The sequence below is a fragment of the Marmota monax genome, unplaced genomic scaffold (assembly GCF_021218885.2).
Source record: "Marmota monax isolate L192 unplaced genomic scaffold, Marmota_monax_Labrador192_F-V1.1 WCK01_AAM20220418_F8-fsc00024, whole genome shotgun sequence".
Taxonomy (NCBI): domain Eukaryota; kingdom Metazoa; phylum Chordata; class Mammalia; order Rodentia; family Sciuridae; genus Marmota; species Marmota monax.
Window position 1 is genome coordinate 30,453,307 of NW_026695224.1, and position 17,759 is coordinate 30,471,065.

A 17,759-nucleotide genomic window follows, 5' to 3' on the forward strand; every position below is an offset into this window, starting at 1 on the left:
GAGATTTTGTTTTGGTGTTTAGTTCCCCTTCGCTTCCGTCGTTTTTGTTCACGCAATCTCTCGTTTCACACGTATGCGCTCTGCTGCAGCAGTGCATGTGTACAGGAATGTTACTTAGGATCTTTTTCTGATCTATTTATTCAACAAATACACCTTAAGTACCTGCTCTATGTCGAACACTGTGCGAAAAGCACTAGAAGTAGACAAATTTTAAAGGTCGTCACGGGGAAAGTGTGTTAAAGGATTTTCTAATTTTGCTGGTGAGATTGTGTGATCTTTTTACCAGAGTTCTTTAGAATGACATTCTGCAAAATTGACCTAAGATTAAGAATCATCTGATGTGCTTCTTAAAAAATGTTAAATCTCCAACCTTACTTACATGTGCCCTCCCCCAATTCTATTTAGTGGACCCCAGGCATCTTCATTTTTAAGAACCCTCCCAAGTGTTCCTAATAGGGGAAGCTGGTTTGATATTTCACTAACTGTTGAACCCAAATCCTTCCCAGGTTGTATCTCAGGCATGTTGCTTAGGGATAGTGTCTAGTTATTTGTTCCACAGTATTTATCCGCTACATGTGAGAAGGTTCTTGGACTGACTTGAATTACTCAATGGGCAGAAGCTGTTGTGCATTTTAATGTTATAGCTATGAATAAATAGGCATAGTGCCCTGGGGCATAATAAAATATCACAGGTACAATAAAACAATATGGTTAATTTCAGATGGTACTGTAAAGACGATAAGCAATGGAAATGGGGAAATAATTTTGATTGGGTCCTCAGAACAAGTCTGCGGATAAACCATCCAAGCTGAGACCTGATATTGTGATATGGATCTCAGATGTCCCCCAAAGGTCCACATGCTAAAGGCTTGGTTGCCAGCCTAAGGCACTGTTGGCAGGTGGTGAAATCTTCAGGAGCTGAGGCCTGGGGACTTCAAGGGAATTGGGCTGACATAGAAGAGGGTGGGAACTCCTGAAAGCAAGTTAGGTCATTGGGGGGTGTCATTACTGGGGGACTAGGATCCAGATACTCTCCCTCTCCATTTGCTTCCCAGCCTCCATGAGATGAAAAGATCTCTGCCAGACACTCCATGATGTCCTGTGCTGTCCCAGGCCCAGAGCCACATGCCACGCCCATGGAATGAAACCGTGAGCCAAAATGAATCTTTGGTTTTTATAAGTTGTTTATTTCAGGTATTTGTTACAGCAGAAGGAAGCTAACATACCTGAATTACAACAGGAAATCCCATGAATATGAGTGAATACAAAAAGAATCTTCTGGGCAGGGATAATTGCAGGTACAATGGCACATCACCAGAGGGGTCATTCTGTCTTGTAAGAACTAAGAGGCCAGTGTAGCTGGAACTCAGAAGCTAAGAAAGCAAGGACCAGACAATACAGGACCTTAGAGATCATGGTGAACATTCTAGTCTTGACCTTAATGGAGGGTGGTCCTCTATCTAGGCAAGTCAACAAGTTAGACTCTTGTTTTCATGGTCCTAATTCTGTCCACACTGTTCCTTGAAGTCCATAGGCCTCAGGACTTTTGCATTTGTTCTTCTCTCATCCTAGAAGGTTCTTCCACTGCATGACTCACTCCCTGTCCTCCAAGGATTGCCTCAAATGTCATCACCTCTATATGGCCTAATTTTCTCTTTACTCACACCTCACTATTCTATTTTCTCCAGAGAATTTTCCTCTTTTAACATATTTTGTGATTTTCCTGTTGTCTCTGTGCTCAATAGAATGGATGTTCCATGGGTGTTTTTTTTCCTGGCTAAAAATATAACTATCCCAATACTGAGAAATTCCTACCATACAGTGCTCAGAAATGGGTTACATGAGTCAGTGAATGAAAGAATGATTTACATATCTTTTCTATCAAAAGATCAGAGTACTCTAGCCAAGAAAGGAGCAATAGTGCTTTCTTAGTCTCTTTTGTGTTGCCATAACAAAATATCTGAGACTGCCTACTTAATAAAACAGAGAGGTTTGTTTAGCTCACAGTTTAGAGATTGAAAGTCCACCATAGTGTGGCCTCTGGTGAGAGCTACTTGGCTGCATCACAGCATGGTGGAAAGCTTCATGGCAGCATGTATTAGAGGAAAGCAACACATACAGAAGAGAGATCAGATGGCTAGAGAAGCAGCAAGAGAGCAAGTGGGGAAAGCCAGACTCATTTTAGAACAACACACTCTTAAGGGAACTCATCCAGTCTGAGACCTGACCTGCTGCCATGAGAAGACATTAATCATTTCTGAAGATGTTGGCCCAGTGATCAATGTACCTTACATTAGGCCTCCACCTCTTGAAGATTCACCAACTCTCATTACTATTACATTGGGGATCAAACTTGCAGGATATGAACCCGTGGGGAAGAAACCTTTTTTTATAAAACTCTAAGGTATATTTAAATACCTTTTTAAAAAAATGTTAAATCCTTTGTTTGCAGAGTGGCTAAAAGGGGGAAAACATTTGGATATTTGAGCTCCAAAGCAAAATCCTAGCTACAAATATGATACTGAAAAACTCACGGTTTAGTTAAACTTCAATATTTGATTGATAGTTTGTTGTGCTCTTTTTGTTTCTGTTTTGTTGAAGTGCCAAAGAGATGGATGAGACTGTTGCTGAATTTATCAGGAGGACCATCTTGAAAATCCCCATGAATGAAATGATGACAATCTTAAAAGCCTGGGATTTTTTATCTGAAAACCAACTTCAGACCATAAACTTCCGGCAGAGAAAGGAATGTCTGGTTCAGGACTTGGTTGGGCTGTGTGAGGTAACAGTGTTTAAAAATCAGACTCAGGGCAGGGGCTGCAGCTTAACGATGTAGCACTTGGCTGACCTGCAGGAAAAAAGGCTCAGCTTGAACAGCAGCATGCTGCTCCTTTCTTTCTTCCTTCCCTTAGAGTTGAAGAAACTGATTTTAAAACTTAAAAAGAATATTTACAAGTCATTAAGAAAGATTTATTATTTTGAAGCATAACTCTCCAAGGCCAGAAATAAAGGGAGACCACAGGAGATAAGAGATGTCAACAAAATTTAGGATGCTGGAAAACAGAACAACAATATGAAAAATGAAAAGGTATTAGAGCTAATGGATTCAGCAGTATATAAAAATTAATATGTAAAAATTAATTGCCAAGAACTTTTAATTAAAGCATTATTGATCAGTTTAAAAAGAGTAATTCTGTGAAGAAGGGATAATCTTTTCAATAAATGGTGCTGCAGTAGTTGGATATTCATATATTTAAAAGAAAAAGGACTGAAGTTATATATATACACACACACACACACACACACACACACTTCGAAATGGATCTAAGACCTGAACGTAATACCTAAAATCTTAAAACATGTAGTAGAAAACAGGAGAAAAATCTTTGTGTCATTAGACTAGTCAAAGATTTCTTAGGTACAATGCCAGAAACATAATTCAAAAAGAAAAAAAGTTGACAGACTACATGTTCCCAAAATTAATGACTTTTTCTTTGAATAGTATTGTTAAAAGAACTAAAGACAAGTCCACAGACTGGTGGAAACTATTTTTCAAGTCATCTGATAAAAGTTTGTATCTACAGCATATAAAAAAATTCTAAAAACTCCAGCTGGGTGAGTAGCTCAGTGTTAGAGTACTTCTCCTCACATCCATGAGGCCCTAGGTTTAGTCCCCAGCACTGCAGGAATAAAAAATTTCTCAGGACTCCATAATAAGAAAATGACCCAATTTTTTAAATGGGCAAAAGATTTAATTCAACACATACTGTCCCATGAAGACTCATGGATGGCAAATGAGCATATGAAAAGATGTGCAAAGTCATTAATCTTTAGAAAAATGAAATTTAAAGCCCCAAAATATCCCAATATATTGGAATTGCTAGAGTTTAAGGTTGATCATACTTCTATTGGTAGCTGATATGTGGAGGAACTAGAACTGTCACACTGCTGGTGGGAGTACAAATGGTACAGACACCGTGGAAATCAGTTTGGAAGTTTCTTTAAAAGTTAAAGTGAATGCATACCATGGATTCAGCCATTCCACTCCTAGGCATTTATTTACTCAAGAGAAATTAAAACATGTTCACACAAATATATATACACTTGTATAGCAGTGTTCATAATAGCCAAAATCTGGAAACAATTCAGATGTCCATCAGCATATAAATAGATGAACAAATGATGATCAATCTATGCAGCAGAATACTAAGCAGTAAAAAAGAAATGAATCATTCATAGATGAAGAAATATGGGTAGGTATCAAATCATTATGCTGAATAAAAGCAGCCAAAGCTGAGCACAGTGGCACACACCTGTAATCCCAGCTAATCAGGAGGCTGGAGCAGGAGCATCACAAGTTTGAAACTAGCATGGGCAACTTAGTGAGACAAAGAATAAACAGAGCTGGGCATGGAATCTAGTGGTGGAGCCACTGGACTCGGTCCCCAGTAACACACAGACGAGTACAGACATGTTAGAACTGGAGTCCATATGGAACTCCAGAAAATGCATACAGATGTGTGGTGGCAAAGCAGATCAGTGGTGGTCTTAACCAGGGGTGGGAGTGAGAGGTGAGGACTGAGAAGGGTGGAAGGGGAGGATAAGAAAGACCAAGAAAAATGGCAAGGGGAGTAAAAAAGATATATATATCAGGGATTGGTGGATGTGTTCTCTGTCTAAATTGTGATGACATTTTTATGGGTATATTCATAAGTCCAAATTTACAAATTTTAAGCTTAAATATGTGCAGCTTAGTGTTATGTTAATTATACCTTAGTCAAGTTGATTTTTAAAAATACATGACACCAAAAATAAACGAACAAAAAGTTAAAAGTGATAGGGAGAGGGTAGAGTTGTAGCTCAGTGATAGAGAGCTTGCCCAGCACGTGTGAGGCACTGGGTTCGATCCTCAGCACTATATACAAATAAATAAAAAATAAAGGCATTGTGTCCATCTCCAACTGAAAATATGTATTTTTTTTTTTAAAGTGATAGAGGATAAATTCTGGGAGAATAGCTGTTAAGTGCCTGGACTACAACCAGAATCAGGTTTGTCTGTTGGTGAACAGGAGAAAGTGGATGAGAGACAGGTGGTCAGTGGAGTGCAGAGGGCATGCTAAGTCTGTTCTAACCTGTCCTAAAGTGTGCTTTAAGGGGGTAGCACCAAGCCTGTCTCATTTCCTAACTCTTTATCCTCTTTTCCAGGAGAAGAGTGCGAGTGTAAACGATGCAGCCCTTTTAGACATCATTTGTAAGTTTTGATGATTTGTATTTACTCAGCCAGTTTTATCAGAGGCAACTGTGTACATATGGATGCAAATTCTAGAGTCAAGGGAACCTGGTGTCCAGTCCTAGCTCTGCCACTTACTTGTCTCGTACCCTTTTCCAAGTTGTCTCACTTCCCTAAACCTCGACTTCTAAGTAAATGGAGCTGAGCAGTACCTACTTCAAGGACTGTTGTGAGAAATCAGTGAGAATGTGTGGATTCCTGGCACAGAAACTGGCACATCATAAGCAAAAAATATTTGTTGGGCTTTATATTATTGTAGAATTTGAAAATACATTTTTGAGAATTTGTTATTACAATGTAGCTTCTCACCTTTCTGCCCTTCTATTTCTTGGATTTTGTTTTGAGAAATATGTTTTTGGTTTTGGTTTTGGCTTTTTATCAATGTGGGTCCAAGAACGTGGACCACAGGGCCATATTCCTTGGGTTGGTTTCATGGCTCCATCACTGCCTGTCTGTGAGCATGGGGTTGGGGGTGGGGGTGGGGGGAAGTGGCTAACATTCCTGTGTCTCAGTATTTCTACTTGACAAATCTGAATAGCAATGATAATATCACATAAGGTTGTAGTGAGGATTGCAAATAAGAGAGTGCACGACAAGTATTTAGAACAGGCCCTGGTATTTACTGGTTAGTACTATGACAGGGAAGTGTATCATATGTCATCTTTATTAACACTTTGCTCCAACTGTGACATAACTGAATCTATTTAGAGTACTTGCCTCTGATTTTATTTGTCTCATTTCCAACAGTTGGATTCTAAGCCACAAATGTGTATCCACATAGTTCCCTTTTCTCGTTCATTTATTTAAATATTAAGCACTTATTGTGTACCAAGAAGTATGCTAGGCAATGGTCAGCAGAAAGGGTGACACTTCCTTAGATGCCATAGTCAGTTGAAGAGAGAGGTTAAACAATTCACCAAAATACATACTAGGTTTATGAGAGCACAGTGGGGCCCACTGTTCTGCAGGGGTTTAGGGAAACTTCCTGAGGTAACACTATTTAAGTTGTGATCCAAAGGATGAGTTAGCACTAACCAGGCAAAGGTGAGAAGGGAGGTTAAAGAGCAAGAGGGGAAAGGGTAGGAACAAGAGAGAGTATACCTAGGAGCAGAGAGAAGGTGGGTAGTAAAAGCTCAGTGCTTCAGGAGAAGGGTCCAACTGGGCTCAAGGGTTCAGGGAGGGGAGTCTGTTAATAAAAACTGAGAGGCCTTTGGAAAGATTTCAGTCTGTATCCTAAGAATAATGCAAAATCTTTGAAGGATTATGAGCAGGAAAGAAGTAGTTACAGCACAGAGACCAGAGAGGATGGAGAGGGCCTGTGGGAGTCTTTTGGAGAGGTACAAATGAGAGGATTGTGGCCTAGGTGAAGTGGTAGGGAGGCGACAGAGGGTTTGGTGGGGCAAGGAATACCAGGATTTAAACTGAAGGGGCTTTCAGGCAGCCTGAGGGGAGCGAGTGGAAGCACATATGTCTGCTCGTGAGACTAGAGGAGAAGCCTAGAAGTTTCACCCGCAGGTGGATAACATTTGTCACAGAAGCCAAGGACTAGTCTAGCCTGTGTTCTCTTTCAATAAGAAATATTTTCCTTTGTATTTAAGTCCTTGCCATTCGTTTCATGAACCTTTAGATACTGTTGTTTAATGGCATTAACAAAGAATTTTTATTCCTATTGTTACACCCACCTTATTTAGAGACCAACTAGCAGACATCTCTATTGTGAACCACAGGACCAAGGAAGAGTGTACTAGAAGAAAAAAGACCTTAGGGTGCTATCTCTTGAGCTGGCACTGCAGTGTGCCTGTTTACCCTTGCTTTAGACAAAAGCAGGTCATCAAGTGGGAATTGTTAGGCCCATTGCCATAATGGGAGGGGAAGGCGGGCAAGGGGATATCCAGGCACCAAAAGAGAATGGATGCTGAACCCAAGAAAAGGGGAGAAAAGCAAGTGCCAGAAGCAGTGTAAGGTGGGGCCCGGGAGTGCTGGTGCTCACACCCCTCTGTGTGGGATGGAGGAAGCCTGGTCTGGGTTGACACAGGGAGGTCAGTGCAGGGATGGTCTAGGTCTGAACATGCTAACTTTCTAGGTCATTTCCCAAGTTTGCATTCCTAAAGAATACCTTGGCACATTCATCCCTTCCTTCTCAGATGCACACGGAAGGCTTTATGCCCCAGTGCTTAGATCTAGGACCAGAGTTGAATGAGGCCCTCATTTCCATGAGAATCTAGCTGGGTAGACAGGTAGTATATAAATGAATGCCTGAATATGTAATATCAGGTAGTATGAGTGCCTTGGAAGGAACAAGGCAGGGTGAGTCCGTTCCTCTGTCACACAGAGAAATTCTGTATTATGTGGAGTGGATTTGTGTGGGTATAATAAATGCTCTAAGAATAAGTAATGGAACTGAACTGTATTATCTAGGTTGGTTTGAATTGATAATTAGGATTTGTTTAAATTAAATTTAATTGGGCTGGGGATGTGGCTCAAGGGGTAATGCACTTGCCTGGCATGCGTGGGGCACTGGGTTCGATCCTCAGCACCACATAAAAATAAAATAAAGATATTGAGTCCACCGAAAACTGAAAAATAAGTATAAAAATTCTCTCTCTCTCTCTCAAAAAAAATAAATAAATTTAATCCATATAAAGTTTATTTTGGATAAGAATCACTCAACTTGTGAATTATAATTTTTTTTCCTTCAGTTATATTATTGAAAATATGTATTTATAAGCACATTAGTTCAAAGTCCTAAGATACAATATAAATAAGCCCTTCTTTTCTCAGATACTCAAGTACATCGGCACCAAAAAGTTTGGGATGTTTTTCAGATGAGTAAAGAACCAGGTAATATTTTCTATTTTAAATTGAACATTTGGGTTTGATAGCTTGACAATTTAAGATGAACAGCAGTGTGACCTCTTAACTTTCTTTTGAAATGAGGAGACTGCTACACTTAACACCCGGTGGTGCCATGTCACGGATAGTGGAAGCCCCTGTGTGATCTGATCATTCTTGCTCCGAGTCTGCACAAGATGCTTAGCTTTGGGGTCCTTTGCAAATATTTTTTTTTAATACATTGTAACTCCCTTAATTTTTCTTTTCGCTTTGATAGATGAAGATGTTGACCTTTTTGACATGGAACAATTCAAACGTTCATTTAAGAAAATTCTTCAGAGAGCATTGAAAAATGTAAGCATAAAATTCAGTTTAATGACATTTCTGCTACTGTCTTGGGTATTTTTTTATTTGTAAGAAACTGAATTAGTCATGTTCCATAATGTTTTACTCTGTATCAAAGACAAACACTTTAGGTAGTTTTTAAATTCCCCTCATCTGTGCATTCGGGGCCTGATGCTTCTTTCTCTGGAGCAGTGCCATCCAAAAGAACTACAGTGATGAAATCTTCTCTGTCACCATTGTCCAGTATAGTAGCTAGTAGCTACACAGAGCTGCTGGGCACTCGAGATATGGCTACTATGGCTGAGCAACTGAACATTTCATCTTGTGAAACTTTAATGAATTTCCTTTAAATAATCCCACGTGTGGCTAATGGCTCTGATATGGTCAGCACAACTCTGGAGCACCCTTGATTTTACAAGCATTGTTGCTTTTGTAATGGGAAGCAAAGAAGCTCTCCAGAGTTAAGACCCCCTTCTATTCTAGCTGACAGAGGTCCACTGAGCTGCCAAGGGAGCCAACCAAGGTTTGCACCTCCATACCCCACATGGTAGAACTCCTTGTCTCCTGCACCAAGGGGATTTGGGAAAGCAGCCAGATTCAAGGGGGCAGAGTTTGCTAGCACCAGCAGCCTCCATGTAACAACTTGTTTTTCCTGTAGTAAGATCTGCAAGAGAGGAACAGAGCAGGCAAGCCATGTGTACCTGTCTAGAGTTCCTCCTTTCCAGGCTTAGCCCAAGGGGAAGTTGACTGGGGCAAGCTGATGAACTGGGGGTGGGCTATTAAATTCCAGTCCAGCTAGTAATCTTATTTCCAAGTTTATTTATCTACACCTGAAAACCAAGTAGAACTTCCTATATTCTTGTCATTTAACATTCCTTAAGTACTTTTTAGCTTCTGAGCTAAATGTGTAAGAGCCATTACTACATAGAAATCTTACTACTTAGCTTTATAGTGTGCACTAGGTCTGTGCTATCTCATTTGTAAAATTGTCTTTATAAACCTTTATATGTGGAAGAACACTTTCGGGACAACTCCAAGAAATTATGGAAAAATTGCAATGTCAGGCTGGTATAAAGCTTAGTTGTAGAGCTTGCATGGTATGTATGAGTCCCTGGATTCTGTCCCCAGCACCACAAAACCAAGGGAAGGAAGAAGGGAAAAAATTAAAATGTCATATCCTTATTGTAGGATTTTAAGAAATATTTTCTTCCACAAGACTTTGCAAGATATAAATGTGTCTTACTAAAACAATCAAAATGTTTTCCCAAGGATTCCCAAAATACTTTCAAAAGTAGGAGAAAAATTACCAGGCCTCAAAAAAAAAAAAAAAAAAAAAAAAAAAAAAATCCACCCCCCCCCCACAGGAATGGGGATTGAACCCAAAGGCACTCTACCACTGACCTACATACCCAGCCTCTTTTTCAGATTTTAAGGCAATCTCACCAAATGGCTGAGGCAGGCCTCTGATTTAATCCTCCTGCCTCAGCCTCCCAAATCACTGGGACTTCAGGCATGCACCTCTGCACCTGGTATCAACCTGTATGCCAAATTAGTAATATTATTTGCTCCTAAAAAACATCTATAGTTGGTGTCACATAAGATTTAACCAAGAAACTTAAGAAATCTTTTCTCAATAAGGTGACAATCAGCTTCAGAGATGCTGAGGAGAATGCAATCTGGATCCGAATTGCCTGGGGAACACAGTGTACAAAGCCGAACCAATATAAACCTACATATGTGGTGCATTACCCCCAGACTCCCTACGCCTTCACCTCCTCCAGGCTGAAGAGCATTATGCCCCTTCTGGGTCAGGTATGGAACAAATTACTATTAGCTGTAACCTTCTATTATCCTCATCTCAAAGTCTGTATGGATTTAAACCACTCAATAAGCATTTGATATAGAATACTGCATTTAATTCCATTCTAAAATAAGGAGCAGGAAAGCATATTTCATTTCAAAAGATGTTTTATTACAAAAGCCAGGGTGGTACATGTGGTTCTGTAATTTGTGTTCTAACTTAACAGAACATTTCCATTGGTTACATACAGTGATTTTTTTTTTCTGACTGTACAATGTGTCTACTAAGGACCATTATTGACATTCATAATCATTGTCCCCACATTTTGTGCATAAGAAGATTGCTGTGACCTAAGATGCAGCTTTTGTCTAGAGCATCCCACTCTTTGTGGTTCTGCATTGCATATTACGGACTTTTTCACATCTTTCCCCAAAATGAGCCATCCCTAAATTGGCCTGGCAACTGCTACTGCCCCTTTTAGCATTCATAACAACCATAGCACCTCCCATTGTTCTAGAGCTCCCACTTCATCTGGTTGGAAGGCAGCAACTCCATCATCCTGGCTGCTTCATCTCCTTGTACACCTGTGTCTGGCAGAGCTGAGTGGAGTACTACCCACTAGACTGTCATGGAATACAAAAGCCGTAGGCAATACAGGGTGTATTGCCTGTCACTTAAGATCCTTGGTGGTTTATTGGACGGCAGATGGACTGCTGCTTGCTTTTATTCCCTCTAACACTTAATTCTACTTCTTTACATTTGGGATTTCTTCATTCAGGATACATAGTGGACAATCATCCACTTACAGCCAGGTGAGTGCACCCTGCTACAAGTAATCTAAATATCACTCCAAAGGATAATGTTCAGGGCTGGGGTTGTGGCTCAGTGGTAGAGCACTCGCCTTGCTCATGCGAGACTCTGGGTTCGATCCTCAGCACCATATAAAAATAAATAAAATAAAGGTATTGTGTCCAACTACAACTAAAAAATAAATATCTTAAAAAAAGGATAATGTTCATTTTTACTGTGTATCTTAAGACAAACTTATCTCTACCCTCTAGGCCAGGTAAATTACCTTATTCAAGTAATTCTGTTTCAGCCTTCTAACTTGTTTTCCAAGTGACAGGAAGCTCTTGTAAACTGCATTTAATACACAGCTTTTTCTTCAGTGGTTCTCCTAAAGTATATATATTTTTATTTTTGCATGAGAATCTCTTGTAGCATTGGATGACTAGTATTCTAAAACTTTTGAGTATTTTTCATTTTAAGTCTGAACAGGATAAATAGGATCACGTTTCTAAAACTGCCTGCCTGTATGAGAATCTTTAATGCCAGTGACCACATTTTTGTTTAAACTGACCATTTCTTTTCACTTTTTAGTGGGAACTGTTCACTGATTGTAGCCTCTATATTTAACCTTGACAAATATTATAAACAAGGCAACAGTAATCCTAATAGCATTGCTCATTTTCAATCCAAGGCACTGACAGTTGCTAGCAAACACCATCAGATTGTGAAAATGGATCTGAGAAGCCGACATCTGGACTCTCTCAAGGCTATTGTTTTTAAACAGTATGATCAGGTAAGCCAATCAGCAACTCCATTTTTAATGTTGAATCACATTAGAAACAGAATGAATGTGCAGGTGGGATTCCACCTGCAACAGATCACTTTATAAATTAATGAAATGGAGAACACTTTCAGTTAGTTAACGTGAACAAAAACAAAATAATTTCTCACTATCATCTTTTTATTTATTGTATAAATAAATATCATCTTTTTATTTATTGTATAAATTTATTGTATCACATTTTATGTCACTCATTTGTTATTGGAGTCTGTTAGATCCCAGTTTCCAAATCAGCCATTCTGATTAGAATTTATTTTCTCCTTAGAGTAACTTGATGCTGTCTTTTGAAGCTAAATATATTACTCTTATGCAAAATCGAAACATAATTTTTGTTTCACCAGTTAAGCAGGTGACATGGGTTGAAATTAAAGGGAAAGCATGGATTTATCAAGTCCCACATTGATTTATTTGTTAAAATTATTTAAATATGTGGTTGTTCTTTAATGACAAAGATGGATCTGTCCTTACTCACAGGCTCTGGGATTTTCCTGTGTGTGTGGCAAATGTTTGCTGGTGTGTAGGGGGGTGGTCAATGCTCTATGTGTCTTTGAGTCCTTACAGATGTTATCTTTGTGTGTTCTCATCTGTTCTTGGTAGAAAGAAGTGATGGCTCTGCAAGTCTCTCTTTAAGGAAGAAAATCCAATTTGAAGAAGTGTAGAATTTTCTCTCCCAGCTGTCCCCCCTCCTCCCACCAAATTGATACCAATTGTTCTGTTATGACAGTTTGATTCCTAAGGAAATTCACATATTCGAATATTAATTATAAAAACAGTGGCTTCGGTAGGGAAAGATGGGAGAAGAGCTTCTAGAGATTCAGACTCACAGTAGGACAGTTATTTTCACAAATGGGATCTCAGTAAATTTGTTAGGGTTATGAAGATAGAGTTGGAAAGCTAAAACATCAGTGTCTCTGATTCCTTAGCTTCTGCACTCCCACTGAAAATTGAGATTACAATGCAAATTTTAAACTGGGAAATACAAAACACAGAAAGACGGAAACAAGTCAGATCATACCTGTACTTCTTCCAAATTTACTTTTATGATCAAAAATTACAGAGTTCCTCAAACAAGACAGCCAGGCTGCAGGCCCCACCAGACAGTCTGCCAGCATCCTGTATTAGGGGCAGTGCTTAGCTCAGCCGGGAAGTAGCCTCAGATGTCCTTTTGTTGAAAAAAAATAAAGATTTAGCATACATTCACATATTAAATCCAATTAATATCTGTACTTTAAGGTTTAAAATTAGATAAATATTCTTTATTTCTCCCCCCTCTCTAGACCTTTGAAAATCACAACTCTACAACACCTCTACAGGAAAGATGCCTGGGACTAGATGTAAATAGTATGTATGTTTTCATATGAAACTGAAATTTGGAAGTGCATTATTCCCTTTTCAGATTTTTGTTACTCAGTAATGACACATGTACTCAGATTCTGATTCAAAACTATTTATTGCTTTCAGAAAAACTGAAAATTAAATATTTGTTGAAAGAAGAAAGGCAAGCTACCATATGTCTCCTTATGAATTTCCTAGAATGATATCTAATAACAAAAACAACAGCTAACTAATAGTTGTTGAGCTGTTCTTTTGTGTCCAGCACAATACCAAGATGTTTATCTGTATTATTTCCTCAGTCTTCACAGTAGTTCCATCAAGTGCTATTCATTGGGAAACTTGGGTTTCAGAACATCTTAGTAATTCCAGGCAAAGCACATAGGTAGGAAGTGGCAGAGCCAGACATAATCCCAGGCCTGAATGATTGTGAGCCCACAATCCCAGGGTACTGGTTTGAGAACGTCAGAGTAGTGACTGTACTGATACTTTTAGATGGCCTGTGTCTCCCTAGAAAACCTGACAGAAAAGAATATGTAGCTAATAAGGTAGACTCCGAAGTTCACAAAAGTGCCTGGTGTACTATGAAGTTTTAAAAAGTGCTTACTTTACCATCTCCTACGCTATGGTGATTTAGTAATAAATAGAAACAATATAGCTGTTGCAAGCCAACATGTTTATAACTTTCCAGTGGCATAGGAAGTGCTGTTGATTTCATGTTAGCAAAAAAGCAGAATGCAAAACTGTATTTTATAATCCCGGCTTCAAAAAAATACACAGACACACACACACACACAATCTTTTTATTCATTGTGAAAAGAGCTGGGCTAAAATATTAACGGTATTTATCTCTTGTTGGTAGAATTACTGGTATTTTAATTCTCTTTAATCAGCCTGTAATTGCCAAATGTCCTACATAATAATTTATTACAATCAAGAAAATGAACAGGCAACATTATTTTAAGTTATATGAATAGCTTGAAAAGTTAGGAATATAAAGAGGATACTATAAGGAATATAAAGAGGATACTATACTATAATATACTATGAAGTATATTCCTAATGACTGTTTTAATTTAAAATCCTGCACCTACAGTGGATTCAAGGATCATTCATGAAAATGAAGTAGAAAAAGAGAGAGTCCAAAGAATAACTCAAGAATCTTTTGGAGACTATCCTCAACCACAACTAGAATTTGCACAATATAAGGTAGTATGTTGCCATAAACATTACCTGCAACTTGTTGGCATTTTTTAAAGAGAAAAAAACCTTTTTAATGTGGAAAAAAACAAATTTAAATGTTTCATTTTCATCGATCACCTTAATTTTGTATAATAAATATAAGTTAAATAGATCTCTTTTATTATAAGTTTCTGTGTTCATAAAGGAAACCTTTTGAAATTCTATATTTGCCTATTCTCTTACATATTAATTCGGGTATGTATAACTGGCTCTGATCTCTATTGGGGGGACGAGGTTACACCTTCTAGCCCATCCACACCTAGAATAGTACTTGGCACATTGGTGCTCATAAATACTTGTTAAAAAAAAAGAAAGTGAATAAACAACTCATTATATAGCCTTGCTGGCATTACATAGTGATACTGCAAATGTAGCTTATTCCAGAAGTGTGTTGCTACCTACCACAAGGGTTGGAGAGAGGATATAGGTGTTTAATGCAAGCCCATTGCCACCATTAGGAAAACTTAAAGGTTTCTATCATGATCACCCTATTCTGAGTCTATGTTCATATTCATATCACCTTCTATGCTCCAAAAAAAAATTATTTCTATTTGGCATTCTTGCAGTTGCAAGACATACTACTGATTTTGCACATTAAAGCTGGATGTCCTTAATCCTGCTGAGTGCTCGCATTTTTTGCAGTTAGCAAAGTAAATGATCTCTCTCTCCATTAATTACTGTATTTCTTGATGACAATAATTAAATATATAATCTGATTTCATACTTTTACCATTCTAACTGATAATTGTCATGTATAAATATATTTATTGATAGCTTGAAACGAAGTTCAAAAGTGACTTAAATGGGGGCATCTTGGCTGAGAGGAAAGAACCCCTCCGGTGCCTAATAAAATTCTCTAGCCCACATCTTTTGGAAGCATTGAAATCCTTAGCACCAGCTGGTGAGTGATCGATTTATTTTTATTTTACAGATTAGACCAATTAACAACAGACCTGCCTTTGATTTTTCTCTTATTGAATAATATTAATGGGGGAGAAATCATAATCCACCTTCTAATCTTAACCATTTTTAAAGTGACTTACATCTTTGCTCCTGTGATTATTATAACCTTTTTCTTTTTTATTTGTATTTCAGGTATTGCAGATGCACCACTTTCTCCACTGCTCACTTGCATACCAAACAAGGGGATGAATTATTTTAAAATCAGAGACAAATAAGCTGTATAAAGTTTTGTAAACCCAGGGGCTCCTTGGTGATGGTGTACAAGCATTCCAGTTAATGGCTAGATGGACAGCCTCTGGCAGTAATCTTTACTTTAGAAATTAATCCTTAGTATTGACAATGTAGAAGTGTTCCTATAATTTTGGGACTGATTCTTTCCTTCTTGTGCCTCCTCTCCCACTTTTCCTGCTAAATATAGCAGTTGTGGGCATTTGAGAGGTCACAGGATATGTATTGGGCTCTGGATTGACCTTAGTAGCACAGAATGCTCTGAAGCCAAGCATATGGCACTGTGGTTGATCCTGTTGGCCTCATATATAGTGCCCTTTTCCCCACTCCTGCCTCTATTCAATCCTAGGGAGGACTAGTTCCAATTGTTCCTTTCTAGGGATCTTCTGTTAAGCCTTGATCACTTAAAAGGAACTATACCCAACTCAGAACTTCTAGAAGAATCATAAAATTAGTCCATTCAGAGAATAGAATTGGGTCCACTAAGTTGTTACTGGAGGAAGTTACATATCCAATGACTCATTTTTATAAAATAATTGTTTCATTGTAAATATGATACTTTCCATAATGCATTTTATCATACATGTAACATCCAAACTGACCATTATAATACTTATTTGTAAATAAAGATACTGAAAAACTGGTATATCGCTTTTGATGAAAATCCTTCATGACATCACTAAATAACATACTTTTTTTTTTTTTTTTTGTAGTGCTGGGGATTGAACCTGGGGCCTTGTACATGTGAGGCAAGCACTGTACCAACTGAGCTATATCCCTAGCCCCAAATAACATGCTTCGGTAATAGGATTTTAAAATCTAAATCTATTCCCTATCTTGTTCCAGAGAAGATTAATGTTACACAAACATTCTACAATTATAAAATTAAAAGGTGAGGAAATCTGGGCAGATAAGCATACAAGAAAGGAGAACAAAATATGAGTAAGCTAAGACTACTTCATAAGAATGTATAAGTGACTCTCCAATTGCAGGAAGGGTGAAAAGTTACCATGGAGTATGCCAGTAGCCAAAGGAGGAAAGAAAACACCAGTCTGTGAGTAAAGATGCTTAAAAACTGGACCATCTGTTACTTTTGATAAAAGTAAAAAAAGGTTTAATATACAGAATATAAAAACAAAGTCAGAACTAAAGGAGACTAAATAATACTTTATAATGTCATTTTATCTAGGACATCTTAAATGGGAGAACGTAGCTTTTAGATGTAATTTAGAATTGTCAGATACTTCAGTCATCCCCAAGTGAGGCACCAAGTCTGTTGGGGCTTAATGATTCTAGTTTCCCTTTGGCCATAGTCATGGTTTAGGGCATCTTTCCCTGTATGTGCATGCTAAGTAGGTATTCTGCCCAGTGCTTGAATGCCTGTGTTAGATCAGCAGAAGCCTAGATTCCTGGGTGATTTTCCCGTGGGCTCACAGCTCTCCCTGGTGCATGGTTGGAATATGTATCTACAGTCTGAACAAGAAAGACACTAGTCATATTATCTACGTACCGTGGAATCTCTTGAGACTGCTTCCTCTGACCTTCTCAGACAACCTCCTGCTTACGAAAGTGACAGTACTAAGGGCTTACACAACTCATCAAGTTATGCACTTGATGGTCACCCTTCAAATGTTGCTTGGACATAGATGCAGCAGTAAGTGCAGAGTCAATGACCTCCACAGTCAATTGAAAGTTTTCCAAAAATATATAAATAACTAATGCTCATTGAACACTTAGTAAGTATCAAGCACTGTGCTAAATGTCCCATTGACTTATTTTCATAATCTCATAAAGCAGACAGCATTACTAATTTTGTTTTACTGAAGCAAAAGCCAGCAGTCATAATCAGCCAGGATTCTAGACACTATGAGGCTAAATCATTTCCCCCCCCTCAAAGCATCCACATCATAATCCCTGGAATCCACATGTTATCCTAGGAGCCAAAGGGACTTTGCAATTGGAAGATCATCTGGATGGGCCCAATGTGACCATAAGGGTCCCCAAGAGTAAGTAGAATGTAGCGCAGCAATAGCTGCTTGCCTAGCATGCACAAGACCCTAGGTTCAACACCCAGCACCACAAAAAATGTGGGAAGA

The 17,759-nt window shown here is 38.5% G+C and overlaps 1 protein-coding gene across 6 annotated transcripts in view; it reads left to right on the forward strand.

Moving 5' to 3' along the window:
- Cenpn (centromere protein N) overlaps positions 1–16,325 on the forward strand; it is a 16,770-nt gene extending 445 nt beyond the window's left edge. For 3 of the 6 annotated variants that reach the window (XM_046434538.2, XM_046434540.2, XM_046434539.2), the window contains exons 2-12: positions 1,056–1,149; positions 2,602–2,782; positions 5,206–5,251; positions 8,072–8,131; positions 8,400–8,476; positions 10,106–10,279; positions 11,749–11,850; positions 13,176–13,239; positions 14,327–14,439; positions 15,247–15,373; positions 15,568–16,324. In XM_046434538.2, the coding sequence (XP_046290494.1) occupies positions 1,142–1,149; positions 2,602–2,782; positions 5,206–5,251; positions 8,072–8,131; positions 8,400–8,476; positions 10,106–10,279; positions 11,749–11,850; positions 13,176–13,239; positions 14,327–14,439; positions 15,247–15,373; positions 15,568–15,650 (1,035 nt within the window). In that variant the 5' untranslated portion in view covers positions 1,056–1,141 and the 3' untranslated portion in view covers positions 15,651–16,324. The other 3 variants (XM_046434542.2, XM_046434537.2, XM_046434543.2) reach the window with 3 other exon arrangements.
- Positions 16,326–17,759: the final 1,434 nt, after the last annotated feature.